This window comes from Pelobates fuscus, chromosome 5, assembly GCF_036172605.1.
Source record: "Pelobates fuscus isolate aPelFus1 chromosome 5, aPelFus1.pri, whole genome shotgun sequence".
NCBI classification, from domain to species: domain Eukaryota; kingdom Metazoa; phylum Chordata; class Amphibia; order Anura; family Pelobatidae; genus Pelobates; species Pelobates fuscus.
In genome coordinates this window covers 113,046,437-113,063,006 of record NC_086321.1, presented here as the reverse complement: position 1 = coordinate 113,063,006, position 16,570 = coordinate 113,046,437, and the positions used below count along the sequence as shown (strand labels likewise).

General features: G+C 36.5%; 1 protein-coding gene across 2 annotated transcripts in view; it reads right to left on the bottom strand.

Moving 5' to 3' along the window:
- SLC12A2 (solute carrier family 12 member 2) overlaps positions 1-16,570 on the bottom strand; it is a 137,750-nt gene that overhangs the window by 7,183 nt on the left and 113,997 nt on the right. For both annotated transcript variants that reach the window (XM_063454156.1, XM_063454158.1), the window contains exons 21-25: positions 11,942-12,073; positions 10,569-10,616; positions 7,864-7,986; positions 6,050-6,161; positions 2,794-2,880 (exon numbers count right to left, since the gene is read on the bottom strand). In XM_063454156.1, the coding sequence (XP_063310226.1) occupies positions 2,794-2,880; positions 6,050-6,161; positions 7,864-7,986; positions 10,569-10,616; positions 11,942-12,073 (502 nt within the window). The remainder of the gene's footprint in view (positions 1-2,793; positions 2,881-6,049; positions 6,162-7,863; positions 7,987-10,568; positions 10,617-11,941; positions 12,074-16,570) is intronic.

Sequence of the window (16,570 nt, the reverse complement as noted above, 5' to 3'; positions counted from 1 at the left end):
TGCTCAGAGCACCTGCAGTAGAAAGACCTCATTTAGCTGCATTGGGAAGCCTGTGATTGGACAACCACGGCATGTCTGCGCAGAGTTAGAAGGGGAGGGTTTGCAAAAGCAACAGACAAGAGAAATGCAAGTTTTGCAAGCTGTTAGATTTACCCTGATGAAAAAAAAATACATAGTTAAATGCATGCAAGTTTTTATTTGGGGTTTCAATTTAATTTATTAAACAGTGATATGTATTTATTTTATTTTTAGACAGTGAATTGTCCCTTTAAGATCCTGTGAAAATTTGTGGTATTTGGTACATAATGTCCGCTTTTAAACCTTAAAACCTTCAATGGTCCCTTCTCTAGAATTTAGTGTTGAGTAAAACATTGAGAAATATCTATAACTTGAATTAACCTATTTTTATATTAAACTTTTGCAGATTACATGATTATCCAGGGCAAACAAGGCAAAGACAGGACAAACGTTGCTAATGAGTAGGAGAAATAGAAATATTGTTTAAATTTCTCCTTTGGTCTGTGCGTTATTACTATAAATATGTTATTTATATAGTGCCATCAAATTCCGCAGCACTTTACAATGGGTGGACAAACAGACATGTAGTTGTAACCAGACAAGTTGGACACACAGGAACAGAGAGGTTGAGGGCCCTGCTCAATGAGCTTACATGCTAGAGGGAGTGAGGTAAAATGACACAAAAAGGTAAGGATAGTATTAGACTAGTGACAGTTGCAGAAGAGGAATCAGTCAGGAGCTATTAACAGTTTAATTGATACGCTTTTATGAAGAAGTGGGTTTTTAAAAAAATGAAAGGATCTTTGATGCAAAAGGCAGTAGCGAGATAGGACGATAGTTGGATGGGGAGTTAGGGTCAAGATTGGACTTCTTTAGAATTGGGGTTACAGTTGCATGTTTGAAGGGCGATGGAAATATACCAGAGGAGAGAGAGATTTAGAATTTTAGTGAGAGGTGGAGAAAGAGAAGAAGACAGAGTACGGATGAGATGGGAGGGAATTGGATCTAGGGAGCAGGTGGTGGGGCGGGAGGACTGGAGCAGAGCAGAAACCTCTTCCAATGTAGCGGGTGCGAATGAACATAGAACAGCAGAGGGAGTGAAGTTAGGGGAAGTATTGTAAGGGGAAGAAGAAAGATGAGAGATATCTTCTCTGATTGTAGAGATCTTGTCAGTGAAGTGAGTTGCAAAGTCTGAGGCTGTCAAGTTAGTAGATGGAGGAGGAACAGCAGGGCAAAGAAGAGAGTTAAATGTGTGAAATAGTCATTTGGGTTTGTGGGAGAGTGTGGTTATGAGGGTATTTAAGTAATTAACTTTTGCAGAGAAAAGAGCCAAGCTGTATGAGCTCAGCATAAATTTATAGTGGAGAAAGTCAGATGCACAGTGAGACTTTCTCCAACAGAGTTAAGCAGTCATGGAGCATTTTTGGAGGTATCGAGTGAGCTTGGTGTGCCAGGGTTGTTGTTGGGGGCGCCTGCAGCGTTTTTTGAGTGTACAAGGTGCCATGATGTCTAGTTGAGAGGAGAGGGTGGAATTGTAGAAGGAGGTTGCAGAACTTGGACAGGTGAGGTTTGAGATAGGTAAAAGGAGAGTTTGGAGATTAGTGGAGAAATGCTCTAGGTCAAGACATTGGAGGTTTCTTTAAAAATGATGTTCAGACGGTGGTGTCAATTGGGTCTTAGGTATGCCAATGTCAAAAGTCATCAGATGGTGGTCAGATAGAGGAAAAGGAATATTGGAGAGATTAGAGGCAGTACAGAGGTTGGTGAAGGCAAGATCAAGAGTGTTTCCCGTTGTATGGGTTGCTAAATTGGACCATTGTGTAAGGCCAAAGGAGGAGGTTACAGAGAGCAGACGAGAGACATCAGTGCAATTGGGGTTGTTGATTGGGATATTGAAATCCCCAAGTATAAGGGAAGGAGTGCTAGATAAGAGGAAGTGGGGACGCCAGGAAGAAAAGTGCTCAATGAATAGTCTAGGATAACCGGGGAACGGTAGATTTCTCTATACGAACTGCCTGGTGTAACAGACCGTGCTTATAATAATAAAACACAGGGAGCCAAGATGGGGATGCCAGTTGCAGGATAAAGAGATGTGGATTTCAAAACTTAATTATTCACACCTAATACATATATATATATATACATATACATATACATATATATATATATATGTGTGTGTGTTAAATACAGAGTTAAACAAAAATAATATTAAATCCCGGGAAAAGCCCTTTAAAGCCCAGGGTTTTTCAACTACCTTACCAGGACGTGACTGAGCCACATTTTAATACAATATTTTCCTTCACAAAATCACATCAACTACTTTATTGCAGTGAGGACATGTTTAAGGACTGTTTAGCGAATCTAAGTACTAAACAACACATAGAAAAGTATTGCTTAATTAAAAAAAAAAAAAAAGAAAAAAAATATCCACCTGCAAAGAACTTTTGAGAACATGCAATGACTTGCAATGCACACAACACCCATTTAATTAAATGAGAATGCATTTCCAAATATTAGTGTGCAGCACTGTAGGTTTGATTATCATCCAGAAAAAAATGTTTTAACGTTATTATTATTATTGCCATTTATATAGTGCCAACAGATTCCGTAGCGCTTTACAATATTATAAGAGGGGGGAACGTTACAAGATTACAAGAGTTCTAGAACTCCCAAATGTGCTACAGAATGCATATACCAGCAAAAAAGAATAAAAAAATGCAAATGATCAATTACAAATTACAATACTCAAAGAAGAGAAAAAAAAAGAAAACATACTTCTCTTTTTTTGGCTTTGTGTTGATATCACCAAGCACCATAATATCTGAGAAATCAATTCTGAACTTGCTGAGTAATGTTGCCATTCTGCAAAGAAAGAAGATAAATTAACTTTTTGGGGGATGGAGGTTGATGAGGGATTCCACAAGAGTGCACTACTTTCCTTCTTCCTAGGTGTTCAATATCCTATACCAAAGAGCCCATTCTGTAACTTGAAAAATTTGGAGCACTTACATTAAGCTTTCAAAGGAACACACTGCCCACATAACAACTAAAGTTTATATAGTACTATATACGTACTATTCATGTCACTATCAGTGGTCCCATGAATAAAACTTCCTCCTACTGCAATGCAGAGGAAGGCGGAGGTAGAATACTATAGTCACCAAAACAACTTCAGCTTAATGAAGCAGTTTTGGGCTGTAGATCATGCCCCTGCAGTCTCACTACCAAATTATCTGCCATTTAGGAGTTAAATCACCTTTGTTTCTGTTTATGCTATCCTAGCCACACCTACCCTGTTTGTGACACAGCCTGCATGAAACAGGTGTTTCCTGTTTTCAATCAGATGTTAACTTACTTTAGATGTTTTTATCTCCTGCTTGTTAAATGAAACTTTAATCACAGACAAGAGGTCTAGCAAGCTATAAACAGTGCAGAGGATAAGAAATACTAAATTAAACTGACTGTGCAATAAAATGAGTGTAAACATTAGCTCTCACTTTACAGGTGTACATTACAAGTGTTTAGGAAGGCTGTACAAGTCGCATGCAGGTAGGTGTGACTAAGGCTGCATAAACAAAGTGATTTAACTGCTAAATAGCAAAGAACTGAGCCGTGAGCCTGCAAGGGCATGGTCTATACACAAAAACAGCTTCATTAGGCTAAAGTTGTCCATTTAAACCATTTTTATGGGGGTCAGTAAGTTCTTTTTAACTTCATCTGTACCTTAACATGAAATGTGGTCGTATGAAATACTTTAACAAAGGGAATATGCCATAGGAATAGGCCAAGTTAGGGTATCTGGTGCCTATTATTCAGTTTATTTTGGCTAAGCATAATTAACCATAGGCAATTAATGATATCTACAATAACATATTTAAGCACAATATTAAAATGAAAGGTGTAACAGAAAGGAGTTCTACTTGTTTTAAATTCATAAAATGTCCTGACTGATAATTACTGCTGTAGCAGTTTAACAAGGGTGTATGGTATGATGGATTCTATTGCAAGCAAAACCTCTATAAATTACCATGAAAATAACATTTTAAACTACCGTATTTATCGGCGTATAACACGCACTTTTTCTCCCTGAAAATAGGGGGGAAATGATGGGTGCGTGTTATACGCCGATATACCATATTTACTTACCTGTCTTGAAGCGTGGGCCGGTGTTCAGAGCACACCGCGGTACTGGAACTTCAATTTCAGGTTCCGGTTTCCGACGGTGTGCACACTTCCTTTCAGTGCCGCCGGAAACCGGAACCTGAAATTGAAGTTCCAGTACCGCGGTGCGCGCTGTGAAGCCGGCACGCTTCAAGACAGGTAAGTAAATATGGGACAAGGGGAGGGAAAGTGCACTAGGGGACACTATGGGAGGGGGGGGGAGAATACTATGGAAAGAGGGGGGACACTATGGGATGAAGGGGGGAAGACTATGGGAGGGGGTGGAGAATACTATGGGGGGGGGGGGACAATACTGTGGGAGGGGGTGGAGAATACTATGGGAGGGGGTGGAGAATACTATGGGTGCGGTGGAGAATACTATGGGTGCGGTGGAGAATACTATGGAAAGGGGGGGAACACTATGGGATGAGGGGGGGGGGATACTATGGGATGAGGGGGGGGGGATACTATGGGATGAGGGGGGGGGGATACTATGGGATGAGGGGGGGGGATACTATGGGATGAGGGGGGGGGGATACTATGGGAGGGGGGGAAATTTCCTTCTTAAAATGAGGTGCGTGTTATACGCCGGTGCGTGCTATACACCGATAAATACGGTAGTTATCATTTGTACTTATAAATCTTAAAATTGAGAAACCAGAGGTTAATCCTGGAAAATATGTGGGATACCAAAGTTAGCTCCGACTGGGATAACTACCATTATGTATGAAAATAGGTAGTTATCACATACACATACATCTGCAATCAAAGCATCTTAAATGCCATTTTCCTCGTTTGTTCATTTTCAAAACTGACTGATATGTAAATTAGAAGAAAACTCTTTACATTTTACAAATTCATAATACAAACAACAATCTGGCTGCAATTCAATGTGCAACCTTTTGACCATCTTGCTTTCATTTGGAGAGGAGATAAAATAACATTTGAGATTTAATTTACTTTAAGCTGATTGAGACTGATCAAAAGGAGTCATTTCCCACACTCCTCTAAAGGAAGAATCCAGATTAAGAAAAATATTCAAGCATATTAAGGACAAATTGTATTAATTAGACTTGCTTTTACACTAATCTTTTGTAATGATTCTGAAGTAAGGTCATACCCACTGCTTAAGGACTATATTGACAAGTGACCCTTTGGCATTAGAGCTTAGAATTTTGCTCTGGGTATTGCCCACCTTTGCCTTTTTTAATGCTATTGTAGATCATGATATTGTGAAAAAATCATGTTCTGGACAGTAATATTAAAAATAATTTTTCAAACTGTGAGTAGTGTCTGCCCGAAGGTCTTAACCCGCAAAGTTTGTGTTTTCATTATGTACTTGGTTTCTCAAGTAGCTACTAACGTTATTAACCAACGTGAATTAGGGGAATTCCTAGCAAATTTCACATTTAAAGCCAATCAGGGTTATTATTTATTAAAGTGAGAATTCAAAGTGAATTTCAAATTTAAGGCAAGAGTAGCTAAACTGAAAGCATAGTTAACTTTGCAATAACATTATGGAACAAATATTTGTTCCTCATTCAGAAACCTCTGCATTTGCAATCAAACCATGCTTTAAAAACAGCTAATGTCTATTTTGGTAAAGGTTTTATACACAGAAACCTATTAATGGTATTGTATACTTGTCAACGGACATGGTTGGCAAATTAGCTAAATCTCATTTATTCTCCTGATGAAAAAGCACACTGAAAGTTATAGACACCGAAAGTTGTTTGTGATTTTTGCATACAAGAGCATCTTACATGGCCTTTAAAAGAACTGTGATGCCAATTTTGAAAAATGAAAAAATTATTAAAAAATCCAAAACAAAACAGAACAGATTTGCAGATTTTTGAACGGTTTAACTCACGCTCTTCTGTCATGGTCTATTCTGTTAATTTTTCCACCAATAAATACTCGGATTTTGCAATCCTTCCATTTCTTCTTTGTGGTCAGTAGGTATGGTATCAACAGTGTCAGACCTGTGCAAGAAAATAAATAAATACAATGTAACTTATCAACCTATAATAGTAATAATTATTATACACCACTATAGATCAGTATTCCAAATTTAAGAAACAAAAAAAGGTGCTAAACCAAACGTTTAACATGGTACTGTTATTACGTTTTAAAATAAAAAAAAATCTAAAAGGTTTTTATGTAATAAAGGTATTTGGAGAAGTCACTGTGAACAACATATGTCTGAGTCTGTGTCTGTGAATGGTGGCCTCTTCTCAGCACTGCAGAGAGATTGCAGGACTAACAAGAGATTGCTAAATTACATAGAAGTCCATGGCAAGGAAGTGATCAGTTATTTAAAGAGGTCTTCATTTTATTCTTACAGGGACTTTGAATATGGTTTGGAAACTCGTCTTGATGAATTAAAATATAGGTCAATGCCCCTTTCACAAAATAGTTTAATGCTTGCTCTATTAATTATTATAGATGTATAAGAGAACATGCTAGTCCTTATTTAACCTATTATATATGAAAGGAAAGCCTCTCTCAATGCACAAACTTCTATATCATTACAGCAATCCTGAGGTTGTTTGCGAAAAGGCACATTACAACCTCATTCACAATGGGTGATCTGGCTTCCTAGGTCTGTAAATACTAAATTAGACTGTGCAACTCATTTGATGTGAAACAAACTGTGCAGTAATGCCTTGTGAGCCACATGAAAGCAGAAAATAGGACCTTGTTTTCCCACTTCATTAAAAAGATGCAGATTTTGACACACAAGAGCAAGAAAATGAACTAGCTTTCTGCTTCTGCCTGTTGTATGATGTTAGTATGTTTTACCTGCAGAGCTTCTGTTAACAAAGATACATTATCTTGCCCAGCATGGAACACAATGTTAAACTGTGACACTATATTCACCAAAACAAGTGTGACTAGGACTGCATAAACAAACTGAATTAACTCCTAAATGACAGAGAATTGAGCAGTGGAACTTCATGTGCATGATCTATACACAAAACCTGCTTCTTTAAGCTAAAGTTGTTCTGGTGACTGTAGTGTCCATTTAAATAAAGTGTTCAATGCACAACTACTTGGCTTTATTGTGAGCTGATCAACAATTTACAGAGCAGAGCACCACGGTTATTTTTGTTGGGAATGCCATCCATGCTAGCAAGTGGGAAGAACATATGTCACTTAAGAGCTAATAACAGAGGGCTATATTTATCATACAACATTAAATAGCTATATAGCTATGCAAGTTGTCTCTATAGAACGCGTATATAAGGCAATATATGAATATTGTCTTCTGTAAACATGCAATAACATGCAATTGACAGAGCACTTCTACAGCTGTGTATAAAATTTGCAGCATTCACAAATCAAACAATGCTTTAAATAGCTGGACATATTCAATAAGCTAGCAATTTTAAAGATTAAAGCATTAACATCCCAGTTTAGCTCAGAATAGCTACACCCACCAAGCAGTTTAAAAAATATATTATATTATTCTGATTTTTTTTTTTTTTAATTTGTGGATCAAAAAGAAATATCATTATATGTATATTTAATGTCTGCTTCTTACATTACTAAATCTTTTTTCCTTTATATATTTTTCTTATGTGAGGCATCAAATATAAAATATATATATATATATAATTGATTTATTTATTTAAAGTAAGCTTGTCCACTCCAGTAAGTAAATACAAATGGTATTTCCCTTACCGCCATCATCAAAAAGCCACCACACATCAATGGTACTTTTTCCTTGCTTCTTCTGGAACTGCAAACTTGCATCCAACAGTCTTTGGTCAGCTGTATTTAGTGAAATACCCGGACTTTTGGATTCTGCAATTCAGGTGAAAAACATAAGGTCATTAATACAGGTCATTTATATTCAAAAATCCTTAATATTTAATTGTACGGTTTCACTTAATACTATGGCTTAAGGCAGCCTCCTGCTCACACACTACTCACTCATTTAGATAAATTAACAAATTACATCCCTTTAAAACAGTATGCTTCCCACCCCATACCCCTGTTTAAGTTATGGCAATTTACACTTGTTTATAGTAAAGGGAAAACAATTTAAAATTTAAAATTAATAACTTCAGAGACAGAGGAGAGGGTGTGTGACTTCTCTCTTGCAAAAGAAACATCTTACACCATGCAATCTGTAAAGCTAGGAGCGGAGGACCTGGATAGAGTGAAAGGGACTACAACAATGAAATGTCCCTTGAATTGAGGTTACTGTGGATTGTGTTGAAGTGACTGTTTGTTGTGGTCTGGTCCAAAATGTGCAGTCAGTAGGTATCATGAATGTAAGGAGAAAAAGAAAATTGAAAGCTTATGTAAATTAAGATGTTAATCCAAGAGTGAGTCTCAAGGTGTAAGAATGAGTGAATACTAGACTACACTAGTTAAAAAAACAAAAAAACACACACAAACAAAAAAAAAAAAAACAGCCTGCCCATATTGACATTGTAGTTGCTCAAAAGGTAATGAGAGTGTGGGGAATAGGACAAGCACATGACTTGAAAGTCATTTATACTTTCAACGTGAATTCTTGTCTTTTGTGGTGTGTAACTGTGTTTGTAAGTAATAAGGAATGTGCCTTTCTCATCCAATGTAATGCAAGTCTTAAAATATATATTTAAATTTGAATGATGTAGATTGGGTACATTTAACCCACTTCAAAAGGCTGATTCATGCACGTCTTCCAGCCCATATAAAATATCTAAGGAGGGTGTTGAGTTTTGTGTCCTTGCTTGCTGGGTTGTCCCTACATATTTCATCTCCCTGTGTGAAAGGTGGCAATAATATTCAATAGTGAGATAATGAGCTCCCCCAGAATCCTAAGAGCTGTGCATTGCCTTTTGAAAATGTAAGATAAATATGTCATAGAGCAAAAGACAGTTTTTCAAATATCAATACATACCAATAAAGCAGAATATCAAACGTTACACTTCAAAGTGGAGCTGTCACATCCCAAGCATTTAGCACGGTATTAAATTATTTAAGGAACCTCCACATAATGTGTGCACTTATGTACTCTCCTGAACATCTCTAGATAATGTTCACTACGCCTTCAAAAAAGCAGCTTCTATCCATTATAGTATATATTTTTTTTAAAGACATTTAATATACCGTATTTTTCGCTCCATAAGACGCACTTTTTTTCCCCTCAAAAGTGAGGGGAAATGTCTGTGCGTCTTATGGAGCGAATATGAAGCTTTACTTACCTGTCTTGCAGCGTTGGCCGGCAGCACAGGGCGCACCGCGGTAGTGGAACTTGAATTTCATGTTCCGGTTTCCGGCGGGACTGAAAGGAAGTGTGCACAAGCTGAGTGCGCACTTCCTTTCAGTCCCGCCGGAAACCGGAACATGAAATTCAAGTTCCACTACCGCGGTGCGCCCTGTGCTGCCAGCCAACGCTACAAGACAGGTAAGTAATTATGGGACAAGGGGAGGGGGACAGTAAGGGGGGGGGATGAAGTCTATGGGGGGGGGGGGGATGAAGTCTATGGGGGGGGATGAAGTCTATGGAGGGGGGGGATGAAGTCTATGGAGGGGGGGGATGAAGTCTATGGAGGGGGGGGATGAAGTCTATGGAGGGGGGGGATGAAGTCTATGGAGGGGGGGGATGAAGTCTATGGAGGGGGGGTGAAGTCTATGGAGGGGGGGGATGAAGTCTATGGAGGGGGGGATGAAGTCTATGGAGGGGGGGGATGAAGTCTATGGAGGGGGGGTGAAGTCTATGGAGGGGGGGTGAAGTCTATGGAGGGGGGGATGAAGTCTATGGGGAGGGGGTGGATGAAGTCTATGGGGAGGGGGGGAGATAAGGTCTATGGGGAGGGGGTGGATGAAGACTATGGGGATGGGGGGATGAAGACTATGGGGATGGGGGTGAGACTATGGGGATGGGGGTGAGACTATGGGACAGGGGAGAAAAAAAAGTATTCTGTACAAACTGTCCCATAGTAAGAAACACTATGGGACAGTTTGTTCAGAATATTTTTTTTCTGGGTTTCTTCCTCTAAAAACTAGGTGCGTCTTATGGAGCGAAAAATACGGTATATATATATATATATATATATATATATATATATATATATATATATATATATATATAAAGAGTCACATTATAATGTGGATATCATTGCATGTGTTTAATATGTGCACCAAGCTCTTAAGTGTAGAAGTTGAATGTGACAGCCACTTTAAATTGTAATTTGTTAGACACATTTGATTCTAAATACTATAACTACCAGCACAATCTACTTTAATGTTTATGAAATGTATGAAAAGTAAAAAGAAAAAAAAAGGAATAAAAATGCAATACAGTAAGACGTTTAAAACAGAAAAAATGAAAGGTAGAAAAAAAAGATAAAAGTAGAGAAAAATAATTCAAATAATATGATAATGCCTGCCTTTTTTCAATAGTGGCTGTGTTGGAGTCTTGCCATCATCTTCCTCATCTGTATTATATTTTTTATTAAAAAAAAATATATTGAAAGGCAATGTTAAATGATATATAATGTAAATGTAAACAATAAAAAAATCATAAAAATAACAATGGTAACAACAGTCAAATGATGCCCCTTAGATTTGTTATTTAGCTCAGACACCAGATCCTTGTTAATTCAAAACAAAGGTATTGATTACACGAGGAAACTAGGGTTGCCAGATTCTCAATGTTTTCCTGCACATATGTAATATTAGTAAAGGACAGTAATACTCTGCAGTATATAGAATTCATATGTTGCAAGAAGAAAATAAAATAATCAAAGTTTCTTTAAAATCACTTCATATTAACTTTACATAGTGGGGGGCACACATTTTCATGTCTAAGTGTTACGTGCCCAGGAACATATGACGTATCTGGGAACCCTTGATAAGATTGATCCTAATTTACCAACAACTACATAATACAAGGTTTTAAAATATGTTCTACTTTGAACAAAAAGGGCACTATTGGTAGTAGTATGAAAGAGGATGTGTGCCAACATTTTGGGATTGAAATTTTAATTCGAACAATGTGGCAGAGGACAAGCTACAGGTGCGTAGCCTGTTTTTTGTCAAATGGTTTTACTTAAAAAAAAAAAAAAAAAATACACATGTAGTTTTTATGGTGCTTAGAGTGCTTGCTTAATTTGAGGACACCGAGCAAATGCAAATCTTTGTAAGAAGCAATGTTGGTTAGAAAAAACAGAACTAAAAAAATCAAAAAACAACTGAAATGACCTTGAAGTGCCCATGATAGGCTACTGTGGACACATGCGACACTGTATGCAAATGTTCAAGGCAAATAATGGTGCTAAATGAATTCTGAAATACTCATGAAATTGTAATCCATTATATCTTGTCAACATATCAAGCACAGAAACATAGTGCAGCTAGTGCAAGGCAGATTGTAGAGAGTAAAATGGGCTGAAAGCAACAGCAATATGCAATATGAGTTTTTTGTTTTTTTTAAATAGATTTACAGATTGCGTTCACAGACATGTAATGAGAATTCTGTTTTTGCAATTTGCTTTGAATTTCTGTTTTCTATGATGCTTTCTCATGAATAGGTATGTAAGCGGTGGATGAGTCCACTTTTGCAAACTTCCAATGACTGATGGAGTACGAAGCTGCATAAAGTAAGGATAAGGAACATGACTATGGGTAACAATCTAGAATTGTCCACACTCCAGAGCAATAGAAAGTAGATATTGATAATGCTAGAATCCCTGCTACTGCTGTCAGGGCTCTGCTGATTTGCAGTAGATACAGTAAGAGTTGGTATTGTATATGCACTTGCCTTTTCTCATCATAGGACTGCTGTCACTTGAGAATGGCCTAGAAGATTCAGCTTCTGTGTTTTTACGGTTTTCCACATTGACCACAACATCTTTGGTAGCGGGAGATTTCTCTTGCGAGGATAATAACTCTTCTGAAATTAGCAATTAAAACATTTTATTCGTAATGTGCAATGAGTGTTTCTTAATACCAATATTACATCATTATTGGACTATTAAATCTACCCAACATCCCACAATGATCTAAGTTAAAAATGAATGGTTTCCATCAGGGAGGCAATACACTAAGGATTATTTATAATGAGCAAATAAGGAGCAGTAACTATGAAAATCAAAAGAATGTCTATTTATTGCACCACATGTCGAACCCCAGGTTTGCTTTGCTTTATAAATAATTGGTTTCAGAGGAGATATATTGATTAGTGGGAAAGAGAGTATCACAGCTATTGCAAGGAAACAAATTAATAATAATAATAAAACAGAATAGTTAAATTTGGCAAGTAAAATTGTGGCATTTTCAAATAGAGGCATAAAATAAAAGACTACCATCAATGTTATAGTAACGGCACAAAACTACCCCTCCCTCCTCCCCCCCAAAAAAGATCCAACAATCCAAGTGCAAATTCTTTTATCATGGGTACTGTCACTTTAAATTGGTTTATGGAATAGATAAAGACAACTTGATGTGACTCTTTAAAGAATCATTGATACATTCAGCTTTGATTGGACGGTAGGATGTGGTTAAGGGAAAAAAAAAAACCCAGGAAAGAAAGCTACTAAAATAAAAGAAGAACAAACAATGTACATGTAGACAAGTAAGGACATATGTACATGTTTGTATCATTAACCCCTTAAAGACAGTCAATGATATTTCTCAAGGTCAATCGCAATCTGATACTGGAAAGCCAGTTTATTACACATAATCGGCCACATACAGCACTTACCATTTCTAAATGAGTGTGGCATCTTATTTTAAGATTTTTATGTCAGTAAAGACAGTTATTGGCACTTTATGGTTTAAATATTAATAACATAAAAAAAAAACCCCAAAAAAACCGACAAACAAACCATAAGAGATTGGTCATTTACAATGAAAGTCAAAATAAAAATATAAAATGTCAAATACAATGCCTCTGTACTATATACATGGAATTAATGAACATAAGCTACGTTTACATACGCTGGAAATTTAATTAGGAGCGGTCAGGGTGTTCGTTCCACGCATTATATGGGAATGAGGTCAGATTGTGAATCTGGGCCACTGAGTTTTAATGCATTCCTGACATCAACTCACTTGGGCATCTATCGACTTAACTCTATTGATCCTTTAATTTTCACTCACACACTGTAAATTGGCACCAATATTTTAATTAAACATGTTTCTAGAACTAAATCACTAGGCTACTGGTAAGCCAAAAACAAGTTAGAAAACACATTCTAAAAAAAACATTTTAATTATCTGTGTGCAGAAATGTGTTAATTACTAACAAAGGACCCAGAACAAAATGGACATTAAAATCACACCTCTTTTTTTTTTTTTTGGAGTATCCAAAAGTTCAATAATAAACCAGATTCAATAATCCTCTTGCAAAAGATGTTTATGTTGTGGATAATTTAAATACACAATCACTGAATATACTTATCTAATCTAGATGATGCAGCTTATTATTAATATAAACCAATGCCAATTCACGGTGTCATCTCTTTTATATCTGCAAATATGGAGCTACAGTTTATTCTAGTTACAAACTCCTCCTGCTCCAATGATAGATGTAACCACATGGGAAAGTAATAAATGTTAATATTTTACAGATACAGGAAGGCTACTTTTAAATGTGGAAGAGCAATTTTGCAAAGAACTGCCAAGTGGACAATAAATTGTAGACAGAGATTCTATTCACCAGGACATTCCTTAATATAATATATAATTCATCCTTTCACATGGAAAGGTTTCAAAATCATCACATAAACTAAAAGTTCTACAAATTCTAACTGGAATTAAGTTTTCAATTCCTGTTTTGGTATGTACATCCGCCTGAAATAAGATGGTTTAACTCAGTGTTCTACTTCAAATACTATTTTCAAATTAAAAACTGTATTAAGTTGCACGTACCATAACAACCACTATTCATTACAGCTTTCACATAACCCTACAGGACTGGCATTTGTCCACATAAAAATATATATATATATATATATATATATATATGGCTCATAAGTAATTAATGCTGCTACTAAAACAGTTAAACATATGAAACTGTTCATATGGGAAGAAAACAATCAATAACAAAGTCTGTGTTTTTAAATGAAAAATGTAAAGATTGTGGACCAACTGGCTTTTATCTGCTTTCCAAATCTCTGCATTTTTTTTCTTTACTGCTTGAAGGAGGTAATTGATCTCATCTTGCAGTATTTTGGAGACTATACGTTTAATACCAATAATAAGAGAATGATCAGTGAAGCAAAATTGTTCTTTATGTGGACTCTTTAGACAACTCTAGTAACAAGCACAACTTCACATTTAAAGTTTGTTATCTAGAAATCACATTATTTATTGTAGCAGGTGTGGAATGAGTCACTTTTCAGCAATTTAATAAATCCTTGTGTTAATAATCAAGGTACAAATGAAATACATCTATCCTCATAATACATACAAACTTCTCCTTTATAAATGTACAACTAGAAGTGATTGAGCTTGAGAAACCAAAAATGTTTTGAACTGCCTTATAAAGCAGCACATTCATCCTACAAAATCAGAATTTCCTTTAATAATAATAAAAAAAAAAAAAAAAAAAAAGACACAAAGGGTTTTCCTTCCGGAAATGTGTCCTTCCCTCCGTTGTCCATTCTGTCTATAAATAAATCTGTGATGCAGCCTGTTGATAGAGCAAGGTTACTCTTGGGAACGATCTTCTCGGAATGCACAGAGATGATGCATAATGCCTCTCATAAAAAAAAGTTTCCACAGAGGTGTTTTCTAATTCCCTTTGGCAGAGACTGGTAACCTTGGCACTGCAGATGTTTGTGCACTACATTTTATGTTAGGTTTGGCCACCCTAACATACACACACTCATCTGCAGTACCAAAGTTAGCCACCAATGACTTGTGGGAACCTTTTCAAGATGAGTGAGACACAGCAATGCAAATCTGCTAAATTAATTCTCCTTTGTACATAAATATAAAAAAAAATGTTTTCATACAGCACTCTTTGGACATTTCACGCTATCCTATGAATAGTGGGATTAAAAAAAACAAACAGAATAATAATAAGAAATAGAAAATTAAAATAAAAATTAGTATATACACCTTGAAATAAAGCATGTATGAAATCCTTTTTTCATGTTTCCTTTGTGGGTATATGAAATCTTGGCTTGAAAAGCTGCAGATCTAGTATCTGCAGTTACTGCAAGCCCTCTTTCTTTCCCATCACAGGCTCTCTCGTTTCTGATGGGGAATAATAAATCAGAGGCTTTCACTTGGCTGTTCAATCAGACTTCTCAATGAGCTGTATTACAGCTGCTTTTGTCCCTTGGTATGGCATGGAACTTTCTGGATTTTTTGTGGGAGCAGGGCGTGCACCATGGAGATCCAGGTGTCTGTTGATACTGGTGGATCTCCTCTTTCAGCTGAGACTATATATAGTGGCCCTCACATTGATGATTAGCTGTGTGCAGCGCTCAAAGCAAATGCTGCACAAACACCTTTTAATTCCTGAAGAGAGAGACAAGAGAGAGACACGCTTGGAGCCTGACAAGTCTCCCAACATGCCACATTGCTGACAGAGATTGGCTCAAGGTTGTGCATACTGGCCAGCACCAATCCCTAAGTGATCAGCAGGCACAGCCGGTGCTAGGTCATTACAGAGAGAGAAGTTTCAGAAAGAGTTTCTTCCAGTAAAGTTGCTTCTATCCGTTTTCTTGTTATTCAATGACCTATAACCTTGCCCCCATTTTAAATAGTGCTGTCAAAACACTAAATGCAATTTTTGGTTCACTGCTCAATTAAAGCACTTTTCATAATACTTCAATTTTTATGTCAGCTTTTAGGTTAGAGAACCATCCATATTATATGATAGCCAACCATGGAATAGATTTTTTTTTTTTGTTGCAAGCTTATGCTGCACAGTCTATACATGTATGCATTCTGACTTGCTTACTTTCTATATAAGGACTTTCTACATCCTTTGAGTTTGTATTTTTAAATTTACATATTCTACCAGAAGAAGCTGAATTCATTGTCTATAGTGTAATTTATTAGTAAATTAGTGTGACATGAAACACGAGAAGCACTGTAGTTACCAACAACCATTTATTGGGAGTCATGTGCGTTATTATATAGGCTATTATGTCTTTAAAACTCAATATTTGATAGTTTAGATTAACTTGTTTTTTCCTATTTTTTCATGGCACTTATATGCACACATGTATTATCTAGTTTTCTTTCCAGCTAAGTATACACTTAACTAAAAGGTTATCCGAGAATTATAGAATACTTATTTACAAACAATATGTGTCTTACTATTGTACCCAAGAAATACAAATTGTCTACACTGTTGTCAGAGCATCTGATCAAATTGATATAATAAAACGTTACTTATAAATTGGCTGTGGTGCTGCCCAAACACATAATA